Source organism: Pezoporus wallicus, unplaced genomic scaffold (genome assembly GCF_028554395.1).
Source record: "Pezoporus wallicus isolate ANWC-B61680 ecotype Strahan unplaced genomic scaffold, APGP_CSIRO_Pwel_v1 contig_14248, whole genome shotgun sequence".
Classification (NCBI taxonomy): Eukaryota; Metazoa; Chordata; class Aves; order Psittaciformes; family Psittacidae; genus Pezoporus; species Pezoporus wallicus.
Window position 1 is genome coordinate 89755 of NW_026635346.1, and position 23050 is coordinate 112804.

General features: G+C 57.4%; 3 protein-coding genes across 3 annotated transcripts; all 3 read left to right on the plus strand.

Annotated features, from left to right (window-relative positions):
- LOC130604991 (hippocampus abundant transcript 1 protein-like) lies at positions 1-8747 on the plus strand. Its single transcript, XM_057420023.1, has 12 exons — positions 1-222; positions 1763-1858; positions 2737-2799; positions 3980-4107; positions 4456-4570; positions 5192-5410; positions 6079-6192; positions 6953-7024; positions 7268-7380; positions 7500-7597; positions 8000-8166; positions 8250-8747. Exons 1-12 carry the CDS (start codon positions 139-141, stop codon positions 8457-8459), a joined length of 1479 nt encoding a protein of 492 aa, XP_057276006.1. The 5' UTR covers positions 1-138; the 3' UTR covers positions 8460-8747.
- A 5096-nt stretch (positions 8748-13843) lies between these two features.
- On the plus strand, positions 13844-16189 carry MADCAM1 (mucosal vascular addressin cell adhesion molecule 1). Its single transcript, XM_057419824.1, has 5 exons — positions 13844-14049; positions 14421-14690; positions 14778-15092; positions 15322-15846; positions 15970-16189. The coding sequence occupies exons 1-5, from the start codon at positions 13986-13988 to the stop codon at positions 16092-16094; spliced, it is 1299 nt and encodes a 432-aa protein (XP_057275807.1). The 5' UTR covers positions 13844-13985; the 3' UTR covers positions 16095-16189.
- Positions 16190-18107: 1918 nt separating this feature from the next.
- Positions 18108-22684, plus strand: CDC34 (cell division cycle 34, ubiqiutin conjugating enzyme). The gene is made up of 5 exons (XM_057420086.1): positions 18108-18449; positions 20670-20756; positions 21205-21302; positions 21552-21686; positions 22422-22684. The coding sequence occupies exons 1-5, from the start codon at positions 18273-18275 to the stop codon at positions 22630-22632; spliced, it is 708 nt and encodes a 235-aa protein (XP_057276069.1). The 5' UTR covers positions 18108-18272; the 3' UTR covers positions 22633-22684.
- Positions 22685-23050: the final 366 nt, after the last annotated feature.

Here is a 23050-nt window from a genome sequence, read left to right on the forward strand (position 1 = left end):
TCCTTCTCTCCCCGGGCCCGGCGCTCCCCCGCCCGGTGCGGGTCTGTGCCCGGGCCCGGTGCTCGGCGCGGCGCTGCCCGCCGCAGGGACGATGGGGCAGCCGCGGAGGCCGGCGAACGGCAGCGGCCCGGCGGCGCCATGACCGGCGAGAAGAAGAAGAAGAAGCGGCTCAACCGCAGCGTGCTGCTGGCCAAGAAGATCGTCATCCGCGACGGGGCCGGCGTGAGCGCGGCGGGGGAGCGGAGCCGGGGCGCGGGGTGGGGTGGGGGGGGTGCTGGGCGGAGGTGCGTGGGCCCCCCTCGGGCCTGCCCCGGGAGCCTCGGAGGTGTGCGCGGCTCGGGCCGCGCTCGGGCCCGGGGTTGTTTTGCTCCGGGCAGGCCTCTGGCTCGCTGCCGTTTCACCGGGCGCGGGTGCTCGCTGGTCCCGTCGCCGTCTCTGGCGTGTACCGTGTGCTTTGGAGGTGCCAGGCCGCGGGGGTGAGGGCCCCTGGGGAGCAGTCACCTCCATCGAGGGGAGGCCGGTGCTGCGGGAGAGGAGCAGCGGTTACCGTGAGGGTGCTGAGGCGCTGGCACAGGGTGCCCAGAGAAGCTGTGGCTGCCCCATCCCTGGCAGTGTTCAAGGGCAGGTTGGACACAGGGGCTTGGAGCAAGCTGCTCTATGGAAGGGGTCCCTGCCCGTGGCAGGGGTTGGAGCTGGAGGAGCTTTAAGGTCCCAAACCATTGCATGAGCAGTGCTACAGGGACGAGCATCTTGTGCCTGTACAGAGACAGCTTTGGAGTGCGTGCACCTGAGCTTAAGGTGTCTACAAGCATTTCCCCCTTGTTGTGCTCTTGAGAAGGAGCCTTTGGCCTGCCCTGCTGTCTCTTTGGGTCTTTTTACTGGTATTTTATGGAGCAGCTCTAGTGGTGAGAGGAGATGTGCTGAATGGGTGAAGGACTAACCCAGTGAGGTGGTTGATAAGTGGAAGGAGCGATATTAAGCTGCGAGTGCGTCCGAGCTGGACTAAACTCCATCAAGTTCATTTTAGTGCAGTCATGGGAGAAATGTTTAACTGTGGATGAAGAGGGACAAGGAAAGGAGGAGGAGAGGGATGCTCTCTGGAGGAAGGTGGGTAGCGGTAGCTGTACTCATTACAGCCTCCTGCCACCTTCTCCCTCTGCTGCAAAACAGTCTCTCCTTTATATGCAATAAAACTGCATCCCCTCCTCTTGCCTTGATGCTGTTGATGTGGGGTTGAAGCAGCTTTAATAGTCTTTTATTAACATTTGAGCACAAGAACGTCTCTTGCTGCCTCCCCTCATGTTTCGGGGCCTCACGGCTGTGGTGGTCATCTGAAATGCAGTGTGAGCTGCAAAACAAACCTGTTCTGGTTGGGAGGATGGAGCTGGGGAAGAGATTGACTCTCTGGCTGGGAACGCATCACGGTGAATGCTGTGCAGCAGGACACAGACCCAGACGCCTCTCTGGTGCCTGAAATAACTTGTATATCAAGAGCATGGGGTAGAAATGCCAGGCAGCTGTGAGGAGGTTGATACCCAACTCTTAGCCTGAGAGAAAAACACTGGCCAGGTTGGATACAGGGGCTTGGAGCAAGCTGCTCTAGTGGAAGGGGTCCCTGCTTGTGGCAGGGGTTGGAACTGGGTGAGCTTTAAGCTGCCTTCCAACCCAAACCATTCCATGATTTTAATGATGCTTCAGTGTCCAGATCTATCCTGGATTGGGATACGTCTGCTTGCGTTACTCATGGAGCTCTGTTTTGCAGCGACAGGGCATCGGAGAGCCCAGCGTGTACCACGCCGTGGTGGTGATTTTCCTGGAGTTCTTTGCCTGGGGGCTGCTGACCACGCCAATGCTAACGGTGAGTGAGTCTCCTTGGGGATAATCCTGCTTCCTGGGGACAAGAAACCACCCTGGGTAGAGATCTCAACACGGAGCCTTTGGAGCCTGGGGGGTAGAAACCAAGAGGTACTGGTTTGTACCTGGAAAAGCTGGAGCAACAGTGATTGTTTTATGGAGTTGGGCAATGCTTTTCAGGATTATTGTAGCTATACTTGGAGCAAAGCAGGAGTTAGAGGTTTGAAGGCTTATTTAGGGATAAAAGAGGTTTTTGTTGAACTGCCACTGTCGTTCTCTGGGGCATCAAAGCACAGAGACAATTTCCTGGCCGTTCTTTATGATGCCAAGTCATGCTCCTGCTGGAGAGCCAGTGACTCGTCTGGGATCGACTGAGGGGTGATTAATACAGGCAGCAATAAAGTGAAGTGTAGAGAGAGAGCTTTAATAAAGCAACTGAAAATAGCTTGGATGTTTAAGCCTTTAGTTAAGGAGCTGGGAACTCCTGGTGGGGCATCTCTCAGCTTTTTCACTTCAGTTTCTGATGGTCAGTTGCCAGCACACCTTGAAGTGTAGTTGCCAGGTGTATTTTTTACCTGATCTCTGATTTCTAGGTAAATATGCAAAGGGAGTCTTTGGTTATCACGGAATGCTTTGGGGTGGAAGGGCCGTTAAAGCTCTTCCAGCTCCAGCCCCTGCCATTGGGACCCCTTCCACTGGAGCAGCTTGCTCCAAGCCCCTGTGTCCAGCCTGGCCTTGAGCACTGCCAGGGATGGGGCAGCCACAGCTTCTCTGGGCACCCTATACCAGTGTCCCACCACCCTCACAGGGAAGAGCTATTCCAGGCTTCTCCCTGCTTTGCACAAGCTGCTAGCTCTGTGGCTTTGGTTTTGTTTTCTCTAGGTGTTACACCAGACTTTCCCTCAGCATACATTCTTGATGAACGGCCTGATTCATGGAGTCAAGGTAAGGAATATGCCTTCCAGGCTTCCTTCTGAACCTGTGATCAGGGCAAGAAGTAGCAAGCTGTGATAGTCCATGTGGCCTTGCTGATGTCAGCCAGTGTTTGACAGATGATAGAAGCACAGAACACCTGGTTGGAAGGGACCTCACGGATCATCTGGCTCAACCTTTCTAGGCAAAGCATGACCTAGACTAAATGCATGCTCATAGAATCATAATTTAGGTTGGAAAGGACCTTAAGATCATCTAATTCCAGCCCCCTGCCAGTTTGGGGTGCTAATGGCAAATCAAAAGCAAAATGAAGGGTCAATGAAGTGTGGTCCTTGGGTATTTGGTGCAATTGATTTTACTGAGCAGCATTAAGAACCTGCTGCTTGCCAGCCTGGGTTTGGGGCTATGAGAGCTGTGTGTCTCAGCTGCAGATACTGCAGTCAGCATGAGATCAGCCCTGGATCCATGTTCTGGAGTGTAACAACATGAAAAACCAATGACACCTGGACTTAGCAGAAGTAGGAGTTGGAACTTAGCTGCGTCAGTGGGCTCACCCTGACAGAAGGTGGGGAGTGTGCCATGGCATGGGTTTGGACTAGACCAGCATTCCCAGAGCAGAATTGGAGGCAACTCTAATGACCAAGCAGCTGGGAATGTGGCAAACCAGCCTCTTAGACCCTGGCTCTGGCAAGAGGATCTCGGGGAGGTTTGCTTCCATGAGGTCTCAGCACTTCCACACACACACGAAGGCTCTTCCCTGCCTGTCTCCAGTTGGAAAGGCATGGAACAGTTCTCTTTGTGCTTAATGGCCTTGGCACCTCGTCAGGTCTGTCATGTCTCCATCTAAAAGAGAAAGCTTTCCCTGGAACTGCAGCAGATGTTCATGGCATGGAGCTGTGCCAACATCCTTTTAGGTACTGGTGAGCAGCTCCTCGTGCCTGGGGGTGACCACAGCCGCAGGCAGAGCAGCAGCACAGAATGGGAGGGTTTAGCAGCACTGAGCTGCTTGAGGGTAGGTTTTGATCCCTAAAAGGATGTGAGCAGTTTAACAAAGGGTTCTGTGATCGCCTGCTTGTAGGGAATAGGGCTGGATTGTCTCCTCACCCTGTTAGCTTAGCGGTGTCAGAAGCTCTTGCTGTGGACACTCAGAATTTGACTGAGGGATTTCTCTCTGTCACCCTGTCTGTCTTAGGGTCTGCTTTCTTTTCTAAGTGCCCCACTGATTGGTGCTCTCTCTGATGTCTGGGGCAGGAAATCCTTCCTCCTCCTCACTGTCTTCTTCACCTGTGCTCCAATTCCCCTTATGAAGATCAGTCCGTGGTGAGTGTATTCCTGTTGTGACCAAGGGGTTCTGAGGAGAGGAACAAGCACGAGACAGAACAATGGGGGATTTGTGGGTGTAGCATTTGAAGGTGATGGAATTGTCCATCCAGTGGGGAATGATGCTCAGCCTAGAGACTCATTCACTTGCCTGGTTCTACCAGAGGATTCAGTGTTAGGAAGAAGGAGCCTTTCCTGATGCTCATTCTCCTGACGGGTCCATTGTCACTACTCTTGGGCCACCAGACTGCAGCTCAGTGTTTCTGGTGCAGTGAAATAGGAGGGCCTGCAGGAGCTGTGCACCGGGGTGAGGTTGCTCCCTAACTCTTGTGGCACGGCCTCTTTCAGGTGGTATTTTGCTGTCATTTCCATGTCTGGAGTCTTTGCTGTCACCTTCTCTGTGATTTTTGCCTACGTTGCTGATATCACCCAGGAGCATGAACGCAGCACGGCGTATGGCTTGGTAAGGAGCTGCACAACTGCCTTGTCTCTTGGAAGCAATACTTGGGCCTTTGCAGGTAGGAGAGATACAAAACGAGGGTGGGAGATTGATTGGCAAGCCTGAGGACAGTATCAGTAAGCAGATGATACGTGCTTCACTATAACACAGTCTCCCTATTGCTCTGTGTGTGATTTAGCACTGAGGGAGAGGGCTTAAAATCACAGAATCAGCTTGGTTGGCAAAGACCTTTAAGCTCAAGTCCAACCATTCCCCAGCACTGCCAAGGCCACCACTAACCCGTGGCACTGAGGGCCCCATCTATATGGATTGTGAACACTTGTTTGCTTGTCTCTCTGTGGTGTGAATACTGGCTGTATTCTGTATTGTTGCTGAGCCTTTAAACCAGCTTGGTCAGGAGCTTCTCCAAGCCAGGCTGGGATTGTGCCCCTTCTATAGGGTTCCTGAATTATTAGGACAGCTTTCATTTCCCTTTGTTAGATTGCACCCAGAGAACACGTCACCTTTCTGTCTTTTACATGGATTCTCTCCATCAAAGGTGGCAAAACTCCTGCCCTGGGCTTACACAAGAGGGGCAAACAGGCTCTGGGAAGGAGAAGCTGGATTCCTGTTCTCTGCTTCCAGGTGTCAGCCACGTTTGCTGCCAGTCTGGTCACGAGCCCAGCCATCGGGGCGTACCTCTCCCAGGCCTATGGTGACACGTTGGTGGTCGTGCTGGCTTCAGGTGTGGCATTGCTGGATATCGCCTTCATCCTGCTGGCAGTGCCGGAGTCGCTGCCGGAGGAGATGCGCCCGGTCTCCTGGGGAGCTCCAATCTCTTGGGAACAAGCAGACCCCTTCGCTGTAAGTCATCTTGCTGCTGCTTTTCCACATTAGTCCTTCTCTTTGCTTTAGTTCTGCTAATCTCTCCCAAAAGGAAGAGGCATTCCACAAAAGGGGGAGGATGTGAAGCTCAGATTAACCTTGTTGAAGGTACCGTCTCCAGGTTGCACATCCGTAAAGCTGTCCAGCACCTTCCAACCCTTTTCCTGGAGCTACAAGCCATGCAAAAGCAGCTCCAGATGTCCCAAAGCAAGAGCATCTCTCGGTGGAAACGTACCTCAGTTGTCTGAATATGAGTTCCATTATCCAGCACTAGTACTGCATCAGAAGTCCTTTGTGTTCTATCTTCTCAGGAGCTTTGCTAAGGATGAGGAGCTTTGCAGTGCACCTTTGCTGGCTGAGGAAAAGGCAGTTCTGATCCAAAGCACTTGGCTAAATCTAGGAAACTCAAAGGTCAAGGTCCTCAGTGTAGGGTGTGAGCTGGTGCCGTTGTACATCAGTCCATCAGGCTGACGTGTTGTGGCAGTGTTGGCATCTGCCTCCAGGATGCTGCTTTGGTTTCACTTCTCGGCCGTAAGCTGGTGACTCAAGCACTTGGTTTCGCTGTCTCTGGACCTGGAGAATAGTTCATGATGTTTACTCTCTTTTTCCTTTTAATTGATGTCATTTCCCACTCCTCTTCCCTACAGTCCTTGCGGAAAGTGGGTCAGGATTCTACAGTGCTGCTCATCTGTATCACTGTCTTTCTCTCCTACCTTCCCGAAGCCGGCCAGTATTCCAGCTTTTTCCTCTACCTGCGACAGGTCAGTCTCTTGCCATGATGTGAGGCTCTGAATGCAGGAGATCCCAACATGTGCCCAGGCAGCCAGGAAGCCCCCAGCATCCTAGCCTGGATCAGCACCAGTGCGGCAGCAGAGCCAAGGCAGGGATTGTGCCCCTGTGCTGGGCACTGGTGAGGCTGCATCTTGAATCCTGTGCTCAGCTCTGGGCCCTTCACTCCAAGAGAGACATTGAGGTGCTGGAGCAAGGCCTGAGAAGGGCACCAGAGCTGGTGCAGGGCCTGGAGCCCAAGTGTGATGGGGAAGGGCTGAGGGACCTGGGGGGTTCAGATGGAGAAGAGAAGGCTCAGGGGGGACCTGATGGCTCCCTACAAGTGCCTGAGAGGAGGCTGAAGCCAGGAGGGGCTGGGCTCTGCTCCCAAGGAACAAGGGATGGGACAAGAGGAAACGGCCTCAAGCTGCACCAGGGCAGGTTTAGATGGAGCTGAGGAACAATTCCTGCCCCAGAGGGTGCTCAGGCATTGGAACAGGCTGCTCAGGGCAGGGCTGCAGGCACCGTCCCTGCAAGTGTTCACACAGCGTGGAGACGAGGCCCTCAGTGCCATGCAGGGGAAAATCTTCCAGGTGATTCCTGTGGCAGCAAGAGGGTGGAGGAAGGGATGGTTCATTGATGCTCAGGTACCTGCTAAGCAGCGTCAGCAAACACTGGTGACACTGGTGGGCTGGCTTTTCCCATAGAGCCCAGATCTCTTGCCTAAACAGTCCCTCTGTGATGTTCTCACAGGTCATTGGGTTTTCCTCAGAGACAGTGGCAGCCTTCATTGGGGTTGTTGGAATTCTCTCCATCCTGGCTCAGGTGAGCACCAGTTTCTCTCTTGGCTCTTGCAGTCTGGTTATAGGAATGTCCAAAATTGCTGACAAGTGGAAGTCCCTTTGGCTGGGCTGTGCCATGGGATGTGCTGGGCTCTGACATGGTGTTACTGGAGTGGAGGAGTCGGTGTCACAGCAGCACGTGTTCCCTCAGATTCCCATCCTCTTGCCTTCCAGTGCTCGCATCCTTCTTTGCACTTCCTGTTAAAGCACCTGTTTTCCTTTCCAGACAGTGGTGTTGGGAATTCTCATGCGTTCCATAGGAAATAAGAACACCATCCTGTTGGGACTAGGCTTCCAGATCCTCCAGCTTGCCTGGTACGGCTTCGGATCGCAGCCTTGGTAAGAATTGGCTCCTGTTTGTCTCGTGGCTCTGTGGCAGCTCCCTGTGCCCTGTCTGGAGGGTGATGCCATGCTGCTGTCTCACATCCTGCCTCCTCACCACTGCCTCTGTCCCCCAGGATGATGTGGGCTGCAGGAGCCGTGGCTGCCATGTCCAGCATCACCTTCCCAGCCATCAGCGCCATGGTGTCTCGGAACGCAGACCCTGACCAACAAGGTGAGTTCATCCCAGCAGGAGCCTGCACCGACTGTGGTGGAGTTGGTGGAGGGATGGACAGGAGCCTGTATTAGCTGTGGAGTGCCTTGTTCTGAGTTGTGTTGATGCTTTGGGAGGGAATGTTCTTTGAGGTAGACAAGGAGCCTGCTGCTTAAGCTTCATGGTTCAGCCCTGAGGCCTCAGGCTTGGCTGCTTTCAATTCCAGTGCTTGATGAGCCCAAGCATGTTTTATTCTCCAGCCAAACACTGGATGAGCAAAGCTCATCACCCGCTCACCGCTTCCTCTGTGGGGTCCGTGTCCATCCAGAGCTGGATGTTTGAGCCTTGTCTTTAGATACGGAAGCATCCTCGAGTAGCACAAGCAGCTGCAGGAAGATCTTCCTCTCCCTGCTCTGTCCCCAGGTGTGGTGCAGGGGATGATCACTGGGATTCGGGGTCTGTGTAATGGCCTGGGGCCGGCGCTCTATGGCTTCGTCTTCTATCTCTTCCACGTGGAGCTGAATGAAATGGCTGAGGTGGAAACTCTGGGTAAGGCCTCCAAACCCAACATGGCCAACCCTACGGATGAGGTAACTGTTCAGCTTTGTCTTTCCTTTTCGGCTGCTTTTCCCTTGCGCTTGAGCATTAACCCTTCCTCTGTTTCTTCCTACAGAGCAGCATCATCCCAGGGCCTCCCTTCCTGTTTGGGGCTTGTTCTGTCCTGCTGTCGCTCCTGGTGGCCTTGTTCATTCCAGAACACAACCTTGCACTGAGATCAGGCAGCCACAAGAAGCACAGTAACGGAGCTCAGTCCCACACCCACAGCCCTCAGGCTGGTGGGTCGGATGGCAAAGAGCCCCTGCTCGAGGACAGCAGCGTATGAGGCCAGGAGAGAAGGACCTGGCTCACATCTGGACCCCAGGCCAAGGATGGACTCAGCCAGTGGGAGTTCAGGGAGAGAAAGACAGGGTGGGGGGGGAGAGAAGAAGCGAGGTGAGACTGTGCCACTAACAGCTAATGGGAAGGGATGAGGTTTTCCTTTCCAGCCAAATACACCCTCAGCTGGTGCAGAACCGGAGTTGTATCATCTGGTGCTGATAGGAAGGGGAGATACTGAACTGCTCCATGGGAAGGGATAGTTCCTGAAGGCAAAGCATGTACTTGGGCATTGAACTTCAAGGTGTGCCCTGCCAAATCCTCAACTTGCCAAGGAAAACTGAAGGAGCAAGCATTGGCTTTGTTCTGGTGTGAACAGAAGCAGCTGGTATAAACCAAGGCATCAGCTCCATGCCCCATCCCCTGGTGGAACCAGTCCCATCACAGCTCACCTGGGGGCAGCAGCAACCAGGGCCATGCACCAGGGTGAAGAGCAGATGGTGTGGTCAGGCCTGAGCTGCCCCTCGCTGCTTGGAGCCTGTGAATTCACCCTTGTTGGCCCGGGTGAAACTTAGATTCCCCCCCCCCAAATCTACTGACTTAATGTTCTGATGAAGAGAAGTTGCACAGAGGTGAATGGGAGAGGGAAGGACAACCCTGTGAGTGCTGGGTGCTGAGGAGGTCCATGATGGTTGTGTTCCTCTTTGGCTTTTTCCTGTTACCCTGTCTTGGTAGGAGGATTCTTCAGAGCTGGTTTCTCAGGCACTCTTAAGGGGTGATCAGAAAATAGCCTCTCTGAGGGGCTGGAGAAGCAACTCAACCCCATGAAGCACTTGCTAAAGCTTTGAGGGAAAGGCCAAAGGAGCTGTTCACGTGGGGTTTTCCCCTCAGGCTCTTGCCATCCAATATTAAACCCAAATACCAACTGCAGCTCTTGTTCTTTCTCAGTCCAGAAGCTCCTGATGGTGATGGTTTGCAGTTGATTTGAACTTGGAGGCTGGGATTCCATGGAGTGTTTTTGAGCCTGCCATGAAGGTGTTTGGTTGGTTGACAAATGGAATTGGAACCTCTGCTTCGGAAGAACAGCAGGTCCTGGGGTTGGAGCAGCCCTGTCTCGGAGCAGGAGCTGTGTGAGAGCTGTTGTCTGGCTGGGATCCCTCCGTGGGGCTGGGACAGGTCTCCCAGGGGAAGAAGGCCAGGAGGGAGGGAGCATTGGCTCCATGTCCTGGCTCTTTGCAGACGGGTGACAATGACTGTGCCGGGCCTCTGCAGCAGTGGGTTTCATGGAAGACCCAATGGAATGACCATGGAGAACCAGGTCCTGCTGGTACAAGCCTGGGAGAGCACTGCCTGTCCCTTGCTCCAGGGTGCATCTGGGATCCCACCTCTCCTGCACGCTTGGTGGTGCTGGCGTTGGGTAGATCAAGAGCTGCATTTCCATGTAGATGGAATTGAATCCCTGTCAGATAGGAACAGCTTGGAGCCGCTGCCTGCACTGGGCTGGGCTCATGCTCCACTCCCCGTTTCCTGATTTTCTGGACCAGTTCTTCATTGGAAGTGGACAGTGAAGTGGAGGAATCATCAGCTGCTTTTGCATTAACCCTGCCCGCGCCCTGCAGTCAGAGCCAGGCCCTGGGAGCAGGGGGCAGCAGAGCAGGGACGGAGAGGGGAGGCAGCAGAAAGCCTCAGTGACCTGCAGTGATTCGGATTTCCCCAAGCTCCTGGTGGTGATGTCCGTGCTGCGTGCGCACAGCGAGCTGCTTTCCTGAAGGAAATGAGTCCCTGACCCATTCAACTCCACGTTCCCTTCTCAGAGCAGAGCTTCCCCAAGCACATCCGCTGTTGATTCCCACTCTTCTCAAATGAAGTTGGTTTTTTCCCCTCACACCCAAATGAAGTTGAACCAAGGAACCGTTACCTCCTCGTGCACTCCGAGGCACCGGGAGCTCCAGGGGTAGGATGGAACCATAGGATATAATGGAAAATTATGGCAAGAACATAATTTATATGATCTAAAGTATAGAGAGATATATTTTTAAAAGTCCTTTCTTGTGTAGTTTATTGAAACAAATCCTGTTCCCTCCCAGCACCGCTGCTGCCTCCGGCCTCTCCTCCCCTCCAGCCAACAGGACCAGCCGGGTGAGCTTCCCTGCTCCATCCCCATCCATCCCACTGCCACATCCGACTTCCCAGCGATGCCAACATCCCCCAGCTCCTGCACAGTGGATCTGGGGAGCTTTGGTCACTTCATCACCTCGAGCTCGGGGCCTGGAGATGCCGCAGGTCGCTGATGCAGTGGGGGCTGCATGGAAGGTCCCACCGTGGTGGAGCAGGTACATAAGGGCGCTGTGAGCACCATCAGGGTGGTTTGGACCTTGGCTCTGATGGCACAGGGGACATGAGAGGGCCCCAAGCCCGGTGCCTGCAGAGCCAGGGCTCCCTGTGGCCCTTGTTCTTGGCGCTGGGAGCAGGCAGGGATCCCTTCCCATGGATTTGGAGTTCCTTTCCCCTGGTTCCACACGGACCCAGCCACTGTTCTGCCTTCAAGGGACACGGGAGGCCTCGGGCCAAGAGGTGATGGAGCTGAGATTCCGGGACCTGAATGACGAATGTCTCATTCCGAAGGGCCGGGAATTCTGCAGCGTCCCACTGGAAAGCTGGGAAGATCCAGGGAGCATTCAGCTAGTTTTGCCAAGTTTTTTGTTACTTTCTATGGAAAAAAAAAAACCAAACCCAAACCCAACTTTTTTAAAAGAGCCTTTTCTTCCCCCCCCCCCCCCCCCCTCCTTTCCATGTGCTGGGAAGTGCCTGAGCCTGGCTGCTCCACAGCAGCATTCCCAGGAGCTGTCTGCAGCGACTTCATGTTGAGGTCGGGGCCAACACCACCCCGAAAGTAAGGCAAGGATTGGCTTCATTTGCCCTTCAGTGAGTCCGAACTGATCTTAGTGCACTAACCCCCCCCCCTTCAAACCTTTGCTTTCTCTTTTACCATTGATTTAGCAAACCAGTCCCTTCTCCCTTCCCCAGTTTGGGTTCTTTTCTCTGTACTGGAATGGCTGCTGCCACCTTTAGCACCTTGAAAGAGCGTTGGGCATGGGGGGAGCCCGTGCTCCGAGCTGCCCCTTGCGAGCGTTTCTGGGTCTCTCTTGTGAAGCTAACAGGGAGCTGTGTTTCTTTCTGTTCAGGTTGGGTTTAGAGCTGGCTAATCTCTCCCTCCTCCAGTGGATTATTTATTAAACTGCTGCTTTCCTGTTGTGTTGAAGCTCTTCTGTCCTCGTCCTTCTCCCTCGGGTCCCAAGATGCCTTCAGAGTTGGTGCTTCAGGCCTCCTCCATCTGCCTCTTACGGGTACAGAGTGAGTTCTTTCCACCTATTCCTTCAAACAGAGCTAAAAGGACCTTGGAGCCAATTCACATTCCCCCTTGATCCTACCATAGCTTTCCAGGCTTCCACTGGAGCATTACAAGAGCCCAAGTTAGGTCCCTGGCTCCCACCTCCCCGGGGCTGGATTTGTGCCTCTTCATTTCAAGTCAGGCTTCATTTAGATCTTATCTTAGCCACTTAAACACTTCTTGTGGTGGTTGAGGGTGGTACTGAGTGAGCAATACAATCACAAGTGTCAACACATCCACATCTACTCTTGGATGGGAGCTGTGTCTGACAGCCCATATCCCGTAAGGAGCTGGAAACACAAACGCCATCCCACAAGATAGAGCCTTTTGTCTTGATTTCCTCCGGATTTGAGCTCATTATTGTATTTATTTCATCTTGACTTGAGAAAGATTCCTCAGCTTAATCCCACTTCACATCACTGGAGGGAAAAGAGAAGGGATTGCAGCAGCAGATGGGGATGCTGCAGAGCCTGGCTTTGGGACCAGCCTTCCCAGGGGAAGATTCCCGAGTTTTGCACCATGTGGAAAAAACTTCACCTCCTTCCAGATGGCTCCAGCCCTGTCATTTCTGGTGTGGGGGCATTAGCAGTGCTGGTGATGACAGCCCAGGGCTCCACCCCAGCCTGAGGGGCTTGGCTGGGGCATCCTGTGCTTGTCCCATCTCTCCCCGTTGAGCTGTTCTCCTTCCTGAGGAGCGCCTCTGGAGCGAGCTCTGCCCCGCTCCTGCCCTCAGGAGGAAGCACCATCGGCTTCCAGGAAAAACCTTCCCCTTTCTGCTTCTTGAAAGCCAGCATCCCCTTTGCTCTGACCTCAAAGGTTTCCTGTTGGGTGGAAAAGCATCCCGGTGCCTGAGGATGCTCTTTCCACCCTGGCGCTGCAGCCTGATGGTCCCTCTGTGCTGGGATCAGCTCCAGGCACACACATCCTCAAGTGCTCTGCAAGCCCCGAGCCACAGGAAGGGCATCAGGAGGTGCTGGGCTCTCTGGTGGTTATTGATGTCCTGGGGACTGGTCCAGGAAAGCTTCAAGGCTGCTCCGACTGGGATGCTGCAGGGCCATAGCGGGCGGTACCCAGAGGCTTGGGGTGCTCCTGCAGCAGCGAGCGTGGTCCTTGAGGGTGGTGGTTCCCCTCTTTAAGCTTTTCCTTTGGGAAGGAACTCGGTGCTTGGTGCTTGTCCCATCGCCCACCGGTGGCAACGGGAGCAGAGGAGGAGGTGACACGGGGACAGGAGCAGCCTTGGGAACGCTGGGAAGCGGCTCTGGTAACACAGGGTGGCAGGACCAAACCCCCCCCCCAGAGCCATCAATCACCGGCTTCAGCTGAGCGTGCAGGTCCGATGGCAGCTGCTTACAGAGCACTTCCCTTGCTCCCAGGCTTCCCAAAAGGATGCACGACGCACCCAGTGCCCGGATCTGCCTCTCCAGAGTTCCCGCATGGGAAAGGGACGGGTCCTCCTGTGCCCAATTCCCACCTTCTGCGCCAGGAGGCGCAGGGCTGGGAATGTCAATGTCTTCTCCTTCAGCACCTTCCCGGCAGGATGGGATGGGGCAGAACCAGGTCCATCTCTTCTCATTTGCTGGGTAGGAGCGAGGAGAGGATGAGGCAGGGCCTTGGGGCTACATAACATGGGGTGATCAACATCATCATGTGGGGGCATGTTCTCCATCTATCCCATAAAACCACCCTGCAAACACCCTGGCCTGGCAGCACACGCTGCTTGCAGCCCCCGAGCCTGGGGCTGGTCACCTCCTTTCCAAACCCCACATCTTGGGGCTCATTGGGTTTATCCCTCAGGCTGCCCCATCCCAAGGCCGTGGTTCCCATGGGGGTCCCAGTGGGATGTGCTCTGGGACAGCCCCACTTGGTGATGCTGAACACGGGCCCTGGGCCCCGCTCATAGAGCGATGTCCCCCCTGCCGCAGCCCTTGTGTTGAGCAAGAGCTGGACTTGGAAGGAAATCACATCCCTCCCTCTGGAAATACCCCTTGGGCTGGAAAGCTGTGGAGGTCCCCGGGGCGGGGGAGGCGGTTCCTAAGGCTTAAGAAGGGCTGAGGACGGAGCTGGCAGCCAGAAGGAGACAGCCCCGACCAGGAGCATTCACTCACTGGAAGGAGGGAAGGAAGGAAGGAAAAGCAGCCCTTGATGCGGGTGATGGAGCCGGCTCCGCTCCTCCTCCTCCTCCTCGGCTTGCTGTGGGGCTGCAGAGGTGAGTGCTGGGGGACCAGGAGCATCCTGATCCCTTAACCCCCCCCTTCCCTGCAGCTCTCTGCTCTGCCACATGGTCCCGTGATGGTGTCTCCCCATCACTGAGGTGCCAGAGCAGCAGCAGAGCTGGTGAGGGATGAGAGCTCAGGGAAAGGAGTGTTTGGGATAGGTAAATACCGATGGTGAAGGCAGGGGGATCAAGGACGGCAGCGCTTTCACCTCAGCACTGATCCCTATAGCGATGGGGACAAAGCTTATGCTGCACCTGAGTGTGACCATCCACATCTCAGCAAGCCAAGGAACCAGGATCCCGCTGGCCTTGTCACATCATCCCCATCCCTAATCCAGTGTTTTCCCTCTTCCCTGGCCCAGGACAAGCCATGGGCAGGCTGGTGGTGACACCACAGGAGCCGGTGGTGCTGTACGGGGGCTCGGTGCGGCTGAACTGCTCCCTGCATGCCTGCGCCGAGGGCACGGTGCAGTGGAAGGGGCTGGACACCAACCTGGGGAGCGTCACCTCCTTTTCCACTCACAGCATCCTGCACGTCAGCAGCGCCGTGGTTGCCATGGGGGGCACCAAGATCTGCCAGGGGGTTTGCCACGGGCAGTACTACCAGCGCACCGTCAACCTGAGGGTCTATGGTGAGCGTTCCCCGGCACATCCATCACCCACATCCCGGAGCCTGCGGTGCCACAGGTCATGACTTGACCCTGGAATTCCATTCCCAGCACTGCCGGAGGGGCTGCAGCTGGAGGCCGCCCCCCGAGCCCCGGTGCCGGGGCAGCCGCTCAGCCTGCGCTGCTCAGCCCATGGCGTGTACCCGCACAAGGGGCTGCTCCTCACCTGGTACCGAGGGTACCAGGCGCTGCCGGCGGCAGATCTCGATGTCACCGAGACCGAGGAGGAGCTGTTTGACATCGTGGCCACGCTGGCGGTGGATGGGAAGGAGGTGGAGGAAGGGACGGAGTTCAGGTGCGAGGTGATGCTGAGAGTCGGGCAGGAGACCTTCAGCACGGTGGCATCGGTGATGGTGAGCGCCGGCGGTAAGTGATGGGGACCTGGGTCCAGGGGCTGCCCCGTCACTCCCATCACCCTGCGCTGCTTGGCTGGAACAGGAGCAGTCCCTGTTCCTGCCCCGCTCCGCAGATATCCCATTCTCTCCCAGCCCAGGGCTGTATCTATGGGGTGGAGGAGGATGGAGCTGGTGGGTGGTGGGGATGATGTGTCCCAGCTCGGAGCTGCAGCGAGGCCCGTGTCCCGCTCTGTTCACAGCCACGCTGGTGGCCACGGGGACCCCCTGGCCAGCACCAGCTCTGACACGGAGCCCCAGCGCAGCCGCGGCCACCACAGCGCTGCCCGCAGAGCCGAGCAGCGGTCCCACCGCATCGCAGGAGCCCGATGCTGCCACCGAGCATCCTCCTCCCGGAGCCACCACCACAGGCAGGGAGCATCCGGTCACCCCAGTCCCGCTGCCCGGCCCCGGCACCACCGAGGTGCAGCGGCTGGATCCAGCCACGGGCACGGTGCCCGCCTGCAGCCTGCGGCTCTGGTCCCTGCCTCCCAACGGGACGAGGGGCAGGGAGCTGCGCATCGAGTGCCGGGCTCGGTGTCCCGGTAACGCCACCGTGCGCTGGCTGCGGACCCCGGTGGCTCTCTCGCAGTACCGGCAGGAGGCGGAGGGCAGCAGCTCCATACTGCGGCTGGACCGCGCAGAGCCCCGGCACCAGGGCCACTACCAGTGCGTCCTGCTCGGACACCGCTCCCATGCGGCCAGTCTGCACCTCGCGGTGCTGGACGGTACGTGGTGCTCTGCAGGCACCTCCTGCGCGCCCCATCGAGCGCGTCTGGGCTGCAGCGCCTTGTGTTAAGTGCCGCGTTCGGGTCTGTTGGCACCTAGAGCCCCTTTTGGTGTCTTCACAGACGCGTCCAGCACGGCCCCTGCCGTCGCTGCGGGGACAACGGTGTCGCTGTTGGGACTGATCGTAGCCGGTGCTGGGGCTCATCGCCTGTGGAAGCGATTCCACTCTCAGTACGAGCTGCCTTAGGAGCAGGAGCCCTGCAGGCACCCGCAGCCGGACCCATCCCTGCTGTCACCCGGCTGCGCCGCTCGCAGCGGTGGCCGCGGAGCTGGTGGGATGCGGGATGCTGTTGCCGGGACCCTCCGAGCTGCTCCCGAAGGCTCCATCCCTGACCGCCGCTGCCGGGAAGCTCCGCTCGGGGGAGCTCGGCCCGAGTCCTGCGGGAGAGGAGACCCCCGACGGCACCACGGAAGGAGAGGAAGGATGGAGATGTCCGCAGTGATGGAGGACGGGGATGCTCCGGGGCTGCATCACTCTGGGGGTGGGTTCAGCTCCTGGGGGCACACACGAGAGTGGGAGGAGGGCGACAGAGATCGCCTATCGCGACAGGAGGGTCAGGAGCAGTCCCGCTGGGGGGTGCTGTAATAAAGGGTTGTGTGCACCCGGAACCGGCGTCCGCAGCGCGCCGGGTTGCTAAGGGCGGGAGGAGCCATGGCTGCCGGGGGAGTGGCTTCTTTGCCCACACACAAGATGGCGCCCAGCCGCCTCTCCCAATGGCGCCTCGGGCGCTGGGTTCCGAGCACTTCACGCAGCCCAGGCGGTACCTAGAGGCTGGTTCCCGGTTGGGACCGGACGGGCTGGCCCTGGCCATGGACCGGGCGCTGCAGGAGAGGAAGCTCAGCGGCTCCATGAGCAGGGAGGAGTTCCTGAAGAAAGCCACCGCCTTGTTCGTTGCTAAAGTGAAGCCCGTTGAGTAACAGCCGCTGAGTGCTCCGGACCCCGGTGCTGGGCTGGACAGTGAGCATGGACGGGAAGTTCCCACTTTCCATGCTCCCATCCTTGTTCTAAGTGCAATGGGCGCCTGGCCCCCTCCAGTGCCGGATGCATCCCGATCCGCTGTGCCTCTCTTGGTCGATGGCATTTCCAATCCAGCTTCATTTGTAGATCTTCTTAGGTGTTAAGTGGGGGCTCACGAGAAGCCTGTGAGCCGCAGGACACAGTAGCCAGAATTGGGGCTGCACCTTGGCACACGCCATGGGCTCGTCCTCACCCCTTTGCAGCTTCAGTGGGGACCTTTGGGGTTTGTTTCACACCCAGCAGTGAAGGGGGTGACACTTCTCGACCTCACAGACCCCTCAGAGGGTTCACGGGACACAAAGTGTGAGATCAGGCATTATTTTAGTAAGGAAAGAGGTTTAAATGCACAGCAGGGGAGGGACGAAGCTCAGCCCTGAGCTGGAGGGAGCTTAGCTGACAGTGAGGCAATGAGAGAGCCCAGTGTTGGAGCTGGGTTGCGAAGGTCAAAGCTCATTCTTGAGTGCTGTGACGGTGATGCTGCTGATGTGGGACGTGGGTCAGGCCAAGACCACCCCCTGCCCTCAGGTCACGGATTGCTTTTGATCAGAGGTGCGTGTTGAACCACGGGTTATTTATTTGAACTTGTCTGTGTTATTTATACCGTGCAATTCTTGGTTTACTCTAAGACATTAAAGCTTTCAATTGGTGGTGGTGGGGGTTAAATGGCCAGTTTCTCTGCACCGAGCACCAGGATGAGCGGGAGCAGCCTCACATCCCAGTGGAAGGCCCTGTTTCCGGGGATTGATGCTGCAACCTCAGTCACAGCCCGCCCGGCTGATGGCGTGGGAGCAAAAAGCCCTTGTAGCTACTACGGGAATACCCCCGAGGAGCTTTGGGGGTGCCCGTTGTGCCGAGCGGGTGTTTCCATCCCCACAGGCACTCGATGGAGCAGGTCCGGGTGAGGCTGCAGGTGCCAGGATGGAACACGAGGGGAGAGGGGGAACCGGCGGTGCTGGGGGTACCGGGGGGGGGGGGGTCCATGGGAGGGCGGGGAACGCCGGTTCTGCTGCTGCGGGAGGGCCGCAAGCACCGACGGAGCCGCCGCCGCCCCGGCTGTCGGAGACCGGGACCGGCCACGCCGCCAGGGTCCTAGCCCCGCCCCTCTGCCCAGCAGCGCGCTCTGATTGGCTCACATCGATCCATGCCACGCCCCTCTGTCCTCCAACGCGCTGTGATTGGCTAGAGGCAGCCCCGCCCCTTGCGGGAGGACTACAGCTCCCGCCGTGCCCCGCGCTCGGAGCGGCCGCGGCGCAGCCGGATCCGCCGCCGCCTCTCCGCGTCCTCGCAGCGGCCGTTGCGCCTACGGCAGCTCCCGGCTTCGCTCGCGGCCTACCCCGGCTTCTCGGCATGGCTCGGCCTCTCGTGCCCAGCTCTCAGAAGGCGCTGCTGCTGGAGCTGAAAGGGCTGCAGGAGGAGCCCGTGGAAGGGTTCCGGGTCAACCTGGTTGACGAGGGGGATCTCTACAACTGGGAGGTGGCCATCTTCGGCCCCCCAAACACCTACTATGAGGGCGGGTACTTCAAGGTGAGGGGCTCCGGGGGGGGGGGGGAACCGGGGTCTCAAGGAGGTGAAGCTTTGGTGTCGTGGTGAGGGGGGTGGAGCCTGTGAGGCCGAGTTGTGCGGTGGGAGATGGGGTTTAGAGGGGCAGAAGCAGAGCTGGGGTAGCGGGAGATGCTCGGGGGGGAAGCACAGGTTAGGAAGGGGTTTGGGAGGCAGAGAGACCACGGGAGAGTGGGGGCTGTGGGGTGAAAGAGACTTCGGGGGGGTGACAGGGCCCTCCTGGGCTTAAAGGGGTGATGAGGGCGCAGGCAATGGGGGTCTGTAGCTGCGCACCTTGGGGTCAGTGGGGCTTTAGGAGCTGGGGTGAAGGAGGGGGCCCCAAGTAGGCAGGGATACCCCCACTGTGAGGTGGGGTTCCCCCCGGGGGCTCTGCCCCTGAGGGCTTCCTGTCCCCTCCTTGCCTTGGTGTTGAGCTCTGGGCCATGGGAGGCGGATCGGGGCATCCCCACCAAACCAAAGGGAGCAGCCAAAGGGAAAGGTGCGTGCATGTGTGTGTGTGTGTGTGTGTGTCCCGAACAGGCCCGGATGGGATGGCCCAGATGTGGTGAGCAGCAGCTGGCGCTGGGTGGGGAGCGGGTGCTGTGGCTCAGTTTGGGGTTCAAAGGGGGGGGAGCAGGATGTGGATGTGCTCATCTCAGGGGTTGTGCAACCTGCGTAGCTGTTTTCTTCCTCTTTCTCATCCTCCCTCCTCCGCTACCAGCTCCTGTGGCTCCATCCTGTTGCTGGCAGGGCTGAGTCAGCCCCGGACGGGGTCAGCTCTGCCTCGGGAGCCGCCTGCTTTGTTTTTGCCTTCAGAACCAGGTTTTAGCCCTTTCCTGATGGAACGGAGCCGTTTCCCACTCCTCTTTTGGCACTCGGCCCTTTGAGCTCTTGCCCTTCCAGTGCCCCAGAGCTTCCCGACCTGGCACTCTTGGGTGGCACTGGATGGAGCTTCCTGCTTCAGAGGAGAGCAAAGGGGCTGAGTCCTCTTCCAGCCGCTGGGAACATCACCCTGTTTGTGTATAGCAACTCAGGGGGGTCTTTCCAAGCCCCTGTGGGGTTGCTTTACCTCAGGCTGGTTTTGTTCTGCTCCCTCTAACACAAAAAAGGGGGGGATGATGCTATGGAGTTCAGTGGTGCTGTGGGTGCTCTGCCCCGAGCTCCACACGCACACACACAACACATCCAGTGCTGTGGTTCTCCTCCCTTGCACCCCTTGGCCTGTGCCACAGAGCAGGGACAGAGCTGCCATCAGGGCCTTTTTGGGCTCTGGATGTGATCAGCTTGTGCCAGGGCTGGAAGCGGGATCCGGGATGGACTCCTCGGTCAGGGCAGCAAGGAGGAGGAGGGTGGATTCTCTGTCCTCTACACTGATCTTTTCATGGCTGTTGGCTGGCACCCAGCTTTGGCAGCATCGCCTATTGTTGAGGCCATGATTCCAGAAGCATCCAAAGCCTCTTTTGCAGTTCCTATCCCAAACAGGTAACGAACAATCCCGGGTCACCATCACTCGCTGCTGCGCAGAGCAGGGCTGCTTCCAACTGTTGCTTCCCCGCTCCAATGTGTGGATCCTCCTATACACAAGGAGATGCTCAAGGAGTTCTTTGGTGCTCCCTGTTTGCCCCTGGCTCCTGAATCTCAACGTTGCCTTCCAAAAGCACCCGAAAGAGCCCCCTGTGGCTTGTGCAGGACATGGGGAGCGGTTGCTCTTGGTCCATGGGGGCTGTTGCTCTGTGTCTCTGGACCACCTCAGGTTGTCTCTCTGGGTGCTGGAGCCCTGCTCTGCAGCATGATCCTCATGTGCTGTTATTTTTAGCACCTGAGTTACGTGCTGTGCCCGGTCTGCACTCGGCCTCTCTCTTCTTTCAGGCTATTTTTAGAGCCTCGGGGTGCTGGCAGAGTGCTGAGCACCTGATGCTTCCTTCCCTGGGAGCTCCATAGTGGGGGAAACAGCGCAGGGAAGCTGTGGCTGCCCCATCCCTGGCAGTGTTCAAGGCCAGGTTGGACACAGGGGCTTGGAGCAAGCTGCTCCAGTGGAAGGGGTTGGGACTGGAGGAGCTTTAAGGTCCCTTCTCAACCAACCCATTCCCTGACAGCAGGATGGGGATCCCTCATCCTGCAGGAGCACAGCAGGACTTGGCAAAGGTTCCTTTCTCTGTGGTTTCCTTCCCTCCCTCCTCACTTCTCCTTATTGTTTCCTTGCAGGCTCGCCTCCGGTTTCCCATCGACTACCCCTATTCTCCTCCTGCCTTTAGGTTCTTAACCAAAATGTGGCACCCCAATATCTATGAGGTAGGTCCCTGGGACAGTGCAGAGCCTGTTAGATGGGTGTAAGGCGGGGGGGGGGGGGGGGCACATGCCCATGGTATTGTGGATGACAACACCAGCCTTTGGCATTGGAACTCGGTGCCTTTGGCACTGGAAAGGCAGTTAATGAGCTGACGCCAGCCGCTCTCCTGTCCTGCTTCCAGGTCAGCCAGGCTTGAAGGCTGTGAGGACACTGAGTACGTGGCCCTGGGGCCTCACTGGGACTGTGGGGGGCTTAGCCAAAGCCTGAGGTAGTGGGACCACCTCTTGTGCTGCCCCATCCCTGGCAGTGCTCAAGGCCAGGTTGGACACAGGGGCTTGGAGCAAGCTGCTCTAGTGGAAGGGGTCCCAATGGCAGGGGTTGGAGCTGGAGGAGCTTTAAGGTCCCTTCCAACCCAACCCATTCTCTGGTCCTGTTCCATTGTGCTTTCAGACCGGTGACGTCTGTATCTCCATCCTGCACCCACCGGTGGACGACCCACAGAGCGGGGAGCTGCCGTCGGAGCGGTGGAACCCCACACAGAACGTGAGGTAAAGGCTGAGCCTCATCCCAGGGTTGGGAATGTGGGGCCATGGGGGCTACTTCTGCTCCCAGAGCCTGCAGGAGGTGCGTTGGGGTCATTGAAAGGCACTTGGGATGTGTGATGCACTGAAGAACAGTGAGAGCTTGAGCCTGGCAGCCTGGGCTTGGCTTCTCTGGGATGCTCTGCCCTGCTCCATGGGGCTTGGAGGCTGCTGGAATGACTGCCTTGGCTCTTACCTGCTCTTATCGATGGCCAGGACCATTCTGCTGAGCGTGATCTCGCTGCTGAATGAACCCAACACGTTCTCTCCAGCCAACGTGGACGCCTCCGTGATGTACCGCAAGTGGAAGGAGAGCAAAGGGAAGGACCGGGAGTACACGGACATCATCAGGTGAGTGATGGGCTGAGCGAGGCCTGGCAGTGCTGTGGCACCAGGAAACGCTTGAGCAGGACACAGGATCCTAAGGGAACAGCCTGGAGAAGGCTCTGGGGAGAATTTAGAGCAGCTCCAGTGCCTGAAGGGGCCACAGAAAACCTGGAGAGGGGTTTGGGACAAGGGCCTGTAGGGACAGGCCAAGGGGGATGGCTTGAACCCGCCCAAGGGGAGACTGAGATGAGCTCTTAGGCAGAAGCTCTTCCCTGTGAGGGTGCTGAGGCACTGTCCCAAGGTGCCCAGAGAAGCTGTGGCTGCCCCATCCCTGGCAGTGCTCAAGGCCAGGTTGGACACAGGGGCTTGGAGCAAGCTGCTCCAGTGGAAGGGGTCCCTGCCCGTGGCAGGGGTTGGAGCTGGAGGAGCTTTAAGGTCTCTTCCAACCCAGACCATCCTTTGGTGCTACAATTCTGACCTCCCCTCTTGAGTCCTGTCTGCGTGCTGGTAGGAGGGAAGGATTCTGGCTCAGAGCGGGGCTTTTAAAGAGGAGCTTGTTAGGTTCTGTGCTCAGCTTTGCTCTCGGGCTAAGTCCTGCTCCTTTTTGGCTCCAGAGCTGAGGATCTGGGCTCAAAGCAGCCACGGTGCCAGCGTGGCTTTGGCAGCATGGGCCTGGCACACAAGGTGCTGCAGGCTGGGCAGCCTTGACATGGTGCCACACGCAGGGCTCCGTCCTTACCTCCTGCTTCTCACCTCCAGGAAGCAAGTCTTGGGCACAAAGGTGGATGCTGAGCGGGATGGTGTGAAGGTCCCCACCACGCTGGCTGAGTACTGCGTGAAGACCAAGACTCCAGCGCCTGATGAGGGCTCTGACCTCTTCTATGATGACTATTACGAGGATGATGAGATGGAGGAAGAGGCAGAGAGCTGTTACGGGGATGAGGATGACTCTGGCAATGAGGAATCTTGATGGGCCCTCTGGCATTGCAACCCTTCCTATAAACTACTGCGTTTTACCTCAACTTAGGACAAACGGGTTTGAATTTAGGCTCTGTCAGCCCTGGAATTGACTCTCTACCTCACAGGGAGACTGTTCTGCTGCGGCCAAGGAGCTCCCAGTGCTGGCTTGGTAGAAAAAGCAAGGAACAAACCCTATTTTATAAATGTGCTTGGTTAGGGGGTGGATGGGGAAGGGGGAAGCGGCTTTGGGGCCTTCCTGAAGCCACAGGACTGGTTTGAGGCGTGATGGCAAAACCTGCTGTTGCCTGCCTGCTGTTTGGGGCACATTGGGCTCTTCAGCCCCACGTAGGAGGAAGGGTTGGGGGGGGGGGGGGTGCTGTGGGGCCGGTGAGTGGTGGCTTTGTGCAGCCTTTGAGGGGTTGGAGCAT